The 13088-nt window shown below is 30.6% G+C and overlaps 1 protein-coding gene across 7 annotated transcripts in view; it reads right to left on the bottom strand.

Moving 5' to 3' along the window:
* The window catches only part of Agtpbp1 (ATP/GTP binding carboxypeptidase 1), a 207684-nt gene that overhangs the window by 85999 nt on the left and 108597 nt on the right, over nucleotides 1-13088 (bottom strand). For all 7 annotated transcript variants that reach the window (XR_013090371.1, XR_013090370.1, XM_076846133.1 and 4 more), the window contains 3 exons: nucleotides 8969-9052; nucleotides 7122-7208; nucleotides 6889-7037 (listed from right to left, as the gene is read on the bottom strand). Coding sequence is in view for 5 of the 7 variants with exons in the window: in XM_076846133.1 (XP_076702248.1) it covers nucleotides 6889-7037; nucleotides 7122-7208; nucleotides 8969-9052 (320 nt within the window). In the remaining 2 variants the exon portion in view is untranslated. The remainder of the gene's footprint in view (nucleotides 1-6888; nucleotides 7038-7121; nucleotides 7209-8968; nucleotides 9053-13088) is intronic.

Here is a 13088-nt window from a genome sequence, read left to right on the forward strand (position 1 = left end):
GAGGATGGTTTATAGACATAAATTGTGACATAAATTCTCAAATAGCATTTTCTTTATAATTAAGAACAGAGTAAGAAATATACATATTGCAAAACTTCTTAAATTCAAGGCCACTCATTTGTAAGAAAACTAAATAATTAATATCACCTAAAAGATGTCAAGGAAAAGCAACTAAGGAAAAAAGCAGTGATCACATTTTCTAGTATCCAACACTAAATGCTCCCCCAAACAAGTCCTAAACAAACAAAAAAAATAAACAGATGTAAGCTATTTTCCTAATTAATTCTACTTCTTCATTTCAGCAAAATAATTAAACAAATATCTCCTGTTCAAATAATCTTTAATCAGTCATCAGCACCATCCCCGAAACAAAGTAAAACATGGATCTGATGATCATAATATTAACTATACTGCTAGCTATAAATGTTTACAATGTGGAATTCTAGTTTGCCAAAATACTGGCCCCTTTCTTCTTCTAATCCTGCTAATGTAAGATGAACCAACATTTGCTTTATGTGGAATTAACCTATCAAATCTAACAACAAAGTTTCGTAAAAAAATTACATCTACTGAAATAACTCCTTAGTTTGTACTAAATTCCTAGTTAAATATTTACAAATACTTAGAAATAAAAAGAAAACTCACAACAGACAACTTCTTGTCAGAATCCAGAATGAATTTCTACTAAACTTAAGGCAGATGGAGCAAGACTGAGAAAAATTCAATGTATAATCTATTTTTGGTTTTTTCTTTTTGTATGTTATATTTTGGATTCTGAGACTACACTTCACTATGCTTGAAGTCCCTTGAAGAACAACAAATAAAGAAGCTAAAAAAAAAAAAAGAAGGCAAAAGAAAAAACCAAGTATAGCAATATAAGAATTTTAAACACATTGAAATCATCAAAAAACAAGTCAAACAACAAAATCATAAATTCTACACATCTGCAAACAAAACAGATTAATATTTGCAAGTAAGAAGTTTTAACTAAAACAATTCAACAAAGTAAAAGTATAATAAACCTGTTGCTAAATATTCTTGGGTCAAAAAGGACCCCTAAGCTACATATAATTAGAAACAATTTTTTAAAATAAAATTAAGATCTTAATATTAAAATTTGAGCAGGATACAACAGAATCAAGTTGTACTCAAGAGCAAATTAAAAACTACAAATGGTTTGTTCATCATACAAAAATACAGAAGTTAGAGGGAAAAAACTGACCTGCATGAAGATAATGGGAGAAAATAAACAACAACAAAAAACTTCTAAAGGAATAAACCAACATCCAGATTTTTTTTAATTATAAAACAAAACAAATTACATTTTAAGTACAAAAAAAGAGGAAAAAGAACAAGCAAGGAAACAAATATTATAAATATTGTAGATATCACAAATTTCTGCTACTGAGTTTCGAAAATCTAAATGTTGCTCAAATAAGAAAAAAAATTATCAATACTGTCTCCATTTTTTAAAAAATCATATAAAATCAAATTATACTGAGTAATGGAAAACTTGAAAAGTTATCCAGAGGTGACTTTTCACCCAAAGAAGTGCAAATATCAATTTTAGAGGCACCTTCTTTCCAAATTCACAAAAACATTAATGTTATCTAAATTGCTCTAAAGCATAGCATGGGAAAATAAATGCCTCTTCTTTGAAGTGCTCCAAGTTAGCATCAGCCTGCTTCTGAAACTGGACGAAGATAGCCCTCCAAAAAGAAAGTGACTTGCCTAACTTATGATCAATGATGTAAAACCTTTAAACACAATACTAACAGATCATGAATAGTTATTTATCAAGAGATCAATTTACATGGCCAAGTGGACTTATCCCAGAACTCCACAGATGGCTTAATAATAGAAACATTATCAACATATACAACACACCAACAGGCTCTACATAGCATTACATAGTTAAATTACATTGATAAACCTTTTAAAAAAAAAAACTCTTGTTAAGATCTAGTAAGGACAGAAAGTCTCTATTAGAAAGAATATATGTCTCAAAACAAGTGCTAGCATGCTTAATGTAAACAGGGGTGCCATTACTGTTAAAGTCAAAATAAACAAGAATATGCAGTGTTTCCTTTTTATTTTAAACATTCTCAAAGTTCTAACTGAAAACAGTGAAATAATGAAAGATAAATAACATACTGAATACAAGAAATTCTAGATACCTATCAATAAAATATATGTTATCAACTGAGAAACTTTGAGAATAAAAAGTTCAGTAAAGTTTGATTTTCAATATATAAAAGTCATTAACTTTCTTAATTACAAGTAATAACAAATCTAAAATAGAAATACTTAGTCATAACAGAAATGAACTAAAATACTTAAGAATAAAGGTAAAAATGTATGAAACTTATTTTAAAAACATAAAATACTTAGATGAGAGCATAAAAAACTCGAATAAACAAAACAACATACCATGTAAGAACATGGCAATACTTAATATAAAAAATTCTTGGGGCTGGGGATGTGGCTCAAGCGGTAGAGCACTCGCCTGGTATGCGTGCGGCCAGGGTTCGATCCTCAGCACCACATACAAAGATGTTATAGCCGCCAAAAACTGAAAAATAAATATCAAAAGTTCTCTCTCTCTCTCTCTCTCTCTCTCTCTCTCTCTCTCACCTCTCTCTTTAAAAAAAAAAAATCCTCTCTCCCCCAAATTCTATAAATTTAACCAAATGGGAATTTTTGGTACTTAATAAAATTATTGTGTATAATATACTGTTCTGAAAAAAATAGGGTAGAAAAGGGTTTTAAATTTTCTTAAGAAACTACAGAATGTTATACTATATTATAAAGTCAAAATAATTTAAAAACAAAGTGATAACTAAAGCAACAAGCTCTAAACAAATGCTAATATATGGTTAGGGCCATGCCTTATGAGTACTCTGATATTTCAAACCAACAGGGACATATAATATGACCAAGAGATCAGAACAACCCAACTCAAATTCAAAAAGTGAGGAACTATAAGTGAATTATGGTAATATATTATCTAATCTATTTTTATTAAGAGAGTAATGACAAATGTCTTCTAGATGATATTTCTCACCCTCCTTACAAGCAGGTCAGACACACATTGCAAATGAGTTATAAATGTAAAATGTCTGAAAAACAATAAATTCCTCACCAAAATTTTAAAACTCTTTACTGAAAGAATACATTCAGTTGGGCACAGTGGAGCATGCCCGTAATCGCAGTAGCTCAGGAAACTGAAGCAGGAGGACTGAGTTCAAAGCCAGCCTCAGCAACTTAGCAAGGCCCTAAGCAACTCAGTGAGACCCTGTCTCTAAATTAAAATATTTTTAAAAGGGCTGCGGATGTGGCTCAGTGGTTAAGTGTCCCTGGGTTCAATCATGGGTACCAAAAAAAAAAAAAAAAAATTCAGCAGCTTTACCACTAAGAACAGGATTAAGTTTAAATCCCAATTCACAGGAAATGCCCAAATAAATTCAGATACATAAAGTTAAATATTAACACTGAAAATATACTATCAAATGTACTTCAAAAAGGCTGAAATAATTTAATACTTCAACTAGCACTGTAGTACCCAATTTCCCTAGTATTCAGCACTATATATTCATTCTTTTTTGAGATATTCTACCTTCTAGGAATTCAAAGCAAAGCAATAATCAGAAACATATATGAAATTAAATAATTAAGGATACCTATTTCAAAATAGCTTATAATTTTGAAATGTTAAGATTTAAATCTTCATCAACTTGTAATTAAACAATTTATTGTTCCTTATTCAACACAATAATACACAGATATTACTAATAAAGTTGCTGAGTAATATTTAATGGCATGAAGCAGTCTTTTTTTAAATAAGTATATAACTACATTGCTTTACAAATTATTGTGTGGTAATAAATATATATGCAGTAGTCAAATGAGTTTCCACACTCAACCCAACTCCAGAAAAGGGAAAAATTTAATTTTAAAGTTATGTGAATGCAAAACTTTTAAGGACAGATAACAAATGTTAAACAGTGGTTTTGATGGATGTTTTCCCCTCCTTCCTTCCTAGAGTTTCTTCTCAAAAACTTATTTAATTTATCAAATTAAAGAACTATTGTTCTATAATTTTAAAAAGGCTATGCTATAACTGGCACACAGATAAAGAAATTCCACTTCTATGAATGTGTCCTAAATAATTATACATACAAGCATATAAGTACAATGGTCATCTCAGCAATAGAAATTAACCATAAATAACTTAAGTGCAATGAAAAAGAAAGGCTCAAGTATAGTATCTCTATAGAATGTCTTTAAAACTCAGAGGAATATTCAATGACAAAAAAACACATACAAAATAACATTGGATTAAAATATAGAATATGAAATGGCAGCCTCATTTTAAAAATAAATATATAACTATATTTATACAGAAATCATATACAGTATTATAAAAAGGCTGGAATAAAACAACAAAGGCTAAATTGATTATCTCTGGACAATGCATTGTCAGTGGTTTTAATTTTCTTCTTAACACCATTCTGTTTTCCAAATTCTCTACAAAGTGAGTTTGGCAAGTGTGATATACATACAAGAATATCCAAAGGAGAAAGGAGAAGGAGGAGAGGAAATTTAAAAATAAAGCAGCCATCTGGCCTACTGCTTTGAGTTAGTTTTAGTTATAGAATTTAATTCATTTTACAATTTAAATGACACTATCGGAAGAGATTATTTTATCTACCACATGTATGCATAGGCATTTTTTTTAAGGAGAAGAACTGTTCCAAGTATATACTTTTATTTTCAAATATATACTTTCAACTTAAAATTTTAAAATGTATATTAGTTTAAATGTTACAAAAGTATTACTTTTAAAGGGTAAAAATAAAAGTAGTTAGTAAAAATGCCACCCACCTACAACACTATTTTAAAGTTATATTGACTATCATAACAGGAATACATGTGTTAGTATTCTACTCTTAATGCAAATAAAATTACATTTAATTAATTATTCTTTTCTCCTCTAAAAACATTGTTTACATATGTTTATAAGTTTAATAAGGAAAATACTATATTTCTTATTTTGTTAATATTAGAGTGAGTCTCACTTAAGATTTAAAGTTATATGAAGGCTTAAAGTCAACAAATGTTTGTAAGAAACATTACATGCAATGATTAGTAGCTATATAATAAAATCACAAAAATAAAAAATGTGAAATCTACAACACCAACAATATTCATATTACTATTCCTGCTTTACTAAAAATATACATTCTTAAAAAACTCATTTAAAAACTAGGTAACTAAAAAATATTTGAAAAGTAATTACAACTAAACTAGGTATTATTGTACCCAATCTTCCTATAATTACTGTAATAAATAAATGACTGTCTAAAGCGTTTATCTCATATATATGAATTCTAGACTATGGTATTAGTTCTTGTTTTTCAGATAAATAATCACAACTGGGAACCTCCTAAAGCTTTAAAGAGCATCATCATAGTCATACTTTTAATAACTTAAATTATTTGATCCAGATGATACAGCATCTCACACCTCAGTTGTCAAAAGCTTTTCAATCTTTATAATGAATAAGACCTCTAAGATTTTATTAACTAATCACAGATAACACTTTTCTCCTCAACCTTCATTGTAAATATTTTTGTATGCCATAAAAAATCTTTTATCCTATCTAAAGAACTGCTACTACCAGAATAAATACTTAAAACTTGATGTTTCAATTTTAAATTGCTGATGTAAGTTTATACATTTATAGTACCTCCACAGACATAATGTAAGATCAGATGCCAAATAACCCTTAATTTTGTACTTATTAAAGTACTAAACACAAAAACCTTAAATGAGTCTATATACTTGGTACAGCACTAGAGTTTGGTTTTGTTTGGTTTTGGTTTTTTTAATGGTCTAATGAGAATGCAGTAGAGAAAACCAATGAAACAAAAAACTGGCTCTTGGAAAATGTAAATAATATCAATAAACCTCTAGCTAGATTGACAACAACAACAACAAAAGAAAGCACAAATTATCCTTAATGGGAGCAAAATAGGGGCTATCACTACAGACCCTGAAGATATCAAAATGACAATGAGAATACTACAACTCATTTGACAACACAGAAGAAACAGACCAATTCCTAGCAAATTACCACAACCCATTCAAAATGAAAAAGATAATTTGAATAGCCCTAAAATTATTAAAGATATTAAATTTCCAATTAAAAAGACTACCGTACATGGAAATCTTCAGAATCAGATAGTTTCACTAAGGAATTCTACCAAACATTTAAGAATTAACACCAATTCTACACAAATGCTTCCAAGGAAAGGACGCTTCCCAAGTTTTACCAAGTCAGTATTATCACAATTCTTAAAGTAAATGGAGATGGAGACTGAGATGAAAGAGGAGGAGGAAGAGGAAGGGAAGGGCAAGAGGAAATACCATAAATCAGTATCCATCCCAAGTATAAATACATATTGTTAACAGAATATTAGCACTTTTACACACCAACTCTAGGGCTTATTCCACAGATTTAAAGTCTGATTCTATATTTTAAAATCAATCATGGTAACATACCAAATTAATGGGCTAAAGAAAATCACACAAACTTATGTAGTCATTGGTACACACACAATATATCTTTGCCTTTATTCAATTTGGAATAAAATCAACCATATCCATAAATTTTAAATGACTTTCCTACATACCATGATTTTCACCAACAAATCAAAACTGAACTTATATCAAATTTCATGAAACAGATCCTGAATATTTGAGAATTCCAAAAAACAAGACATTAAAATGTCTTTAAAAGTCAGTGATTTTCTGTTGTTGTTTAACTTCTGTACTACAAATAGGATGCCTGCATGCTCTCTCAATTGAGAAAGAAAACTGTCTTACCATAATTAAACTGACTGTTGGACTTTTCACAGTTAATGATGTTAAACCTATAAGCAACACCTGGCCGCATTCCACTGACTTCAAAGTAAAACCACTGATGATAATGATTGCTGTTTATATCTGAGTTCAGAATCAGATCATATTCATTTCTGAAAATAGAAGGTAAACACATCTGATGAAAATTAGGAAAATATTTGTGCATATAAATAATGAGATCATTTTAAGTAACTTACTTTCTTATTTGGATTACTTTGCGCAGATTCCCAGATTCAAATTTGGAGTTAAACTTCAAAATATCTCCTTCTTCTGGAATGGTGTAACTAGACAAATATTTTTAAAAAGTGTACTAAAATATATTGCATTTAAACAGATGATCAAAAAACAAATAAAACTACACTCAGATTAAAAGTGTTATGTCTTTTGCCACCTCGAATCCCTTATCATTTTTAAAGCAAAAGATATAACACAGGAAAGTACATACTTGGACATTTATAGACCCTAAAAAACTATAATTACAACAAGAAACTTGTTCTTACAATATTCTAATATAATTGAAACTTTTAACTCACTGGAAAAAAATCATTTCTAAAATACTGATTAGTAGATAGAAAAAAAAACTTGTTTTTAAAATTGCATACAACCTACATGAGTAGCAAAAATGCTAATAAACCATGCAGTTCATTGGAGAAAACATTACCTTCAATCTAGACAACAGTTATTTAATTAGCCCCCAAAAGTGACAGGTATTATCCTCCTTTTACAGGTTCATTGTTTTAGTAATTATTTATTGAGCACCTACTAGGTTTCAGATAATTGTTTGAGTTGTTTATTTGGTTCCCTGATTTAATAAAAATTTTTGCTCTCTGGAAATTACTTTGTAATAGAGGAAAACTAAAACTCTAAGAAGCTCAATGATTTTTTTTCCAAAATCATTTTAGTTAAAAGTAATACCAGTATGCCAAACTCAGGGTTCTTGAATTTCTATTTTTATCATGTCTGCCCAGTTTCTCCAATATAGAACTATGAAAACTGAAATAACTCAGTGATTTTTAATAAAATAGATATCTCTTTCTCGTTGTAAGAATATTATTTTAAATTTGGTCATTAGCTTTGGGTATAGCTTTTACTTTCACCTCTCTACCAAAAATCTTTGTAAAAGTGTTTATTTCCTCCAAATATTATCAGTAAAATGTGAAATTTCCCTTAGAATAATCAGAGAAAGGAGAAACCTACCAAAGGCTAAGTGAACAAATGACTGAATAATATTCACAGTCAACATTTGTAATTTTCATTGATTTATTTATTCTTAAATCCAAAAAGGTGATATCAGTAAAAATCCTAAGTAATAAATAACTAACATGCCAAGGATCACAAATAAATGGCTTCAAAGCTAAGTCAGGTAACTTAAATAACTGAAACTTTCTGTAAACTGTAAGAGATAATAAGATGGAGCAAGTGGTGGGAACTGGTGAAAATTAGCAAGCATGTGCTTCATTCTTAAGGAGATGATAATTTGTATTGCTTAGGAAATGAAGGTTCAATATTGCAGGACAAGTCAGTATTTCACATGAAATCTCCATTCTTTTAAGTGGAGGTAATTTTATTAAAAAAAAAAAAAAACAGCATTAGGCTGGGCAGGGCGGCAGGGCAGCACATGCAAGCAGTTTGGAAGGCTGAGGCAAAGGACCCCAAGTTCAAAGCGGCCTCAGCAACTTAGTAAGGCCCAAAGCAAGTTAGGAAGAACCTGTCTCTAAATGAAATATAAAAAATGGCTGGAGTTGTGCCTCAGTGGTTAAGCACCCTTGGGTTCAATTCCTGGTGCAACAAAATCAAAAACAAACAACAACAACAAAAAATTAATTTATGGCCTATAAAATCCACTCAAACAAATAAAAGCTTGTCATATATTCAATTTAAGTAAATAAGCATGATTTACCATAATTATTTTATCCTTGTCAAAGGATGAAAACACAGCAAGGATAAATACGTAGAAATTAACTGTCATTTTTTTATCTTTTAGAAATCTTACTGTAAAATTTTACTATAAAAACAAAAATAAGGTTTTTAAAATCAGACTTACTTTGGGTTATCTAAGTCATATACCACTCGATCTATGATATCGGTCTGATGTATTAGCCTCTCAATATCTTGGGCAATTTTTGTCCTGAAATCATAAAAGAAAAGTTTGATCAAAATTCACTATTATATATGCCAATGCACAACCTTCTCCAAAATAAGTTTTGGATGAAAAAGGTGTAAAATGATAAAGTCCAATAGTGGGAGAGGAGAGAGAGGAGGAGGGAGGAAAGGAAGGAAAAGAAGAAAAAGAAATGAAGGGAGGGGAAAAGAAAATGGGAAGGAAGGAAGGAAACCAAGAATGTCTATTAGAATTAGCGTGAATTAGCTGGATACAGTGGTGCACATCTATAATCCCAGCAATTCCAGAGGCTGAGGCAGGAGGATCACAAGTTCAATATCAGCCTGGGCAAAACAGTGAGACCCTTTCTCACAATAAAAAAAAATAAAAAGGGTTAGGGATATAATTCTGTGGTACAGTGACACTGGTTTAATCTTACGTGCACACACACACATACATACAACATACATACATAAATAAATAAATAAAAAGAAGGGTTGGGGAGAGAGGGAAGGTAGGGATTTGCTAAACCATAGGCACATGATTTTGTATACACAATAGCAGCAGTGTTAGAAGTGGTTAATTTGAAAAATCAAATTACGTAAGATTTTTTAAAATCCACCTAGCTGGGAATTTGGCCAAAATGCAATTAATAGTCAGTTTGTATGTTTTACAGAATCCCCCCTCATTTCTGTGGTGGGAAAGGAAGGTGGAAGAAAGGAATACACCTGTGTCAGGGAGTGAAAAGTGGTCCTTTCGTTCCCAGGATACTCAGAGCTTCATATCCTTCTGAATCAGTATAGCAAAACAGACACTAACTAACTGGAAAATTTCTAAAAGCCCTGCCACTGTCCTAGAAGACTAAGCCACTCACAACTCACAATCTTCCCCATCAATATTTACGTCACCTGACCAGGTGGCACCAAACTGCAGCCAAAACAACATATTTGGATCCTGAAGCCAGATGCTAGAACTCAGGTAGGCCAACCAAAGTCCTGCAAATGTTAACACACTGCTACTTTTCATAGCATAGCTTGTTCTTAAGGAGAAAGTCAAACTATATACACTGATTTAAATTTCAAGTTTGTTCATTTCAGCTAAAGATAGGTAATGAAAATTAGAACAGTGATTTATAGATTCATGGGAGCAGAATAATAAAGTTTGCCAAAAAAATTATAATAAAACCTCAAGAATATACTGCATACTTAAAGTCTCCTTAACTTCAGGCAAACCTGAAACTAGCCTCCTGCACAAAGACACCGCTCTGTGATTAGAGCATAACCTCAAATTCAAAACAATCCAAGAACCTGTAAAGAATGAAACATATTATTGGAAAAATATTAAAATGTGTAACAGTTATACATATAAGAAAGACACCAAAAAATAAGAAAGTACAATGCCAACAATTCTTGATTACTAAACGAGCATAATTTATTTTAAGTTTATTCTATTAAAATAACATAAATGACAAACTAGTCTATCAAGTTAAAAAATCTAGTATCAAAAATTAAGCTATAAATTCTTAAATTTAGTTTTAATGTCATAACTTTAAAATGCCTCTTTCTAAAGAAACAGATTTTTTAGAAAGCTATCATAGAGATAAACAAATTCAGAGTTTATATTAGACCTTCCAGACCTTCAACAGAGAAAGTTCTACATACACTCAAATATATTACACATGTAAAATTTTAAGTGTTCCAGTATGGATGAATAACTAAAGACATCCATTTATTTAATTTAGAAAGGTTGATATAGACCACCAATGTGCAAAAATAAATACTTACAAAAGTTTGGGGTTGTTTTATTTAGGAAAATGATACTGAAAGGATGCTTACAACAGCTCAATTCTATAGCTATGTTCCACATGAAACAGGTTCAGAAAGTACAGGCCTGTCTGGTGAGGTGGCACAAACCTGTAATCCCAAGATCGTGTCTCAAAATAAAATAAAATGGGCTGGGAATGTAGCTCAGAGATACAGTATTCAATCAGTGGTGATGTCCATTGCACCTAATTTTTTTCCAAGAAATACCAGGAATTTGGCCTTTTATGTAAAATCTTCTAAAGGTTCCAATGTTGGTAATCAGTTTTAAATTTAAAAAAAAAAAAAAAAAAGCCCACGTTAAACCAAATCATGTGCAAGTTGTACAAGACCACTGTTTTTCAACCTGACATTATATTTTGGGGAACCATTAATTGCCATTTATATTAGACCTGACCTAAAATGAATACTTGAATGGAAGAGGGAAAATCATTTTTTATTCAGATACGTATTTGTGTAACTAGATTTCATAAAAGAACATTAATTGTTCCTTTACATATTTGCCTATTAAAATATATGGCTCTCCAGACAAAATAAAACATGCATATTTAAAGTATTGCCTCAAAATTAGTGACATTCAACATTTATCAAAGGCTTGGCTCAAGAAAATAACTTATGCAGGGCAGTCTGGAAAATGTGCAGCCCGTTCAGTCAATACTCAAATGATCACACTATATGCAGCTACCCACAAAAGACTGTACTTTGTTAGGTTTTTCAACCACAAAGCCACACTGTAAGAAAAAAATTAATGAACCTTATTGCTGTATTTATGTAAGGAAATTATAGGAAATGATGTTAATTATATACATAATGGGGTTCTCTGAGGATCCATATTATTATCCATCTTCTATAAAGAAAATCCAAGATAATCTTCTTCACAAGATAGTATGACTTATCTACATGTGTGTTCAATCAAGATAACATATCTCTCTCTCTCTCTCTCTCTCTCACACACACACACACACACACACACAGACACACAGAGATTAACAAAACAGATTCATGATCTAGACCTGGGTTTGACTCTTGACTCTGCCAAGCAGCTAAATTACTCAAAAATCCTGAACTTCAACTTATTCTTTTGTAAAATACAGAAATAACAGCACCTCCTTCATAGAGCTGTTACAATACTAAGTGGCACATTTTATATGCATATATACACAGTATATAAAATGCTTACTACTTAATTCTGTGCCTGGCCCATAAAAATCATTCACTAAACCCATCTTCTGCTTTTGCTCCTACCAATACTTCTACAGGTTCCTGAATTCCAGAAGTACTCATGTTTCTCCCAAAGCTATTTTATACTTAACATGAACAAATCTAGAATTTTGTTTTCTTTGTATTATTTTCCTACAATCCTTCACCTACTTTTTAATTTAAACTTTCTGAGTAGGTAATATACTGATTTTTTTATTGATTTCAAAAATGACAGCAGAATGCATTATAATTCTTATTGCACATATATCACAAATTGGGTGTCAACATTTTATATACAAACAGATATGAAAAATTGTGGTATATATGTGTAATATTCTGATATTCTAAAAATTTTAAATATGACATAAAAGCATTAAAGAAAAGGCTCCTTTTCGACACAATCCATTTCCTCCACTCACCCAATCAGGTAAATACTTTTATTACTTTCCTTCTAGATTTTACTTTATATATAGAGTGCCTTTTACTAATTCAGAGTGCCTTTCCCTCTTTGTTTTTAATGTCATAAAAATAAACTCCTTGCTTATTTCATTTAATAATATATCTTACAGCTCATTCCATCAATGCACAGAGTGATTTTTGTCGTCCAACCATTGAACAGAATTCACCAAACGGATACATCATAATTTATTTATTTAACTTTGATTGATGAGCACTTGAGTATATCTCATAAATTCCCAGATACAGGATTAATGTGTCAAAGAAAACTGTAGTGCTAATTGTGACAGACCCTGTCAGAATGCCCTCCACAGGAGTTATTATCATTGACAGTCTCACCCTCAACGTATGAAAGAACCTATTTTTCCAAAGCCTCAGCAATAAAATGTGCTGTTGAACTTCTAGATTTTAGCCAAATTTGATACAGAATATTTTAACTTATTTTGAGTTGAAGTTGAAAATATTTTTGTGGTTAAGAGCTGCTATACTTTCTTTTCCTTATTTGTCATTTTGTTTTATTTTGTTGGTTATATTTTCAGAAAATACCTTAAATGCTTTTTAAAACAAGCAACATATACCATATAAAA

The sequence above is a fragment of the Callospermophilus lateralis genome, chromosome 2 (genome assembly GCF_048772815.1).
Source record: "Callospermophilus lateralis isolate mCalLat2 chromosome 2, mCalLat2.hap1, whole genome shotgun sequence".
NCBI classification, from domain to species: domain Eukaryota; kingdom Metazoa; phylum Chordata; class Mammalia; order Rodentia; family Sciuridae; genus Callospermophilus; species Callospermophilus lateralis.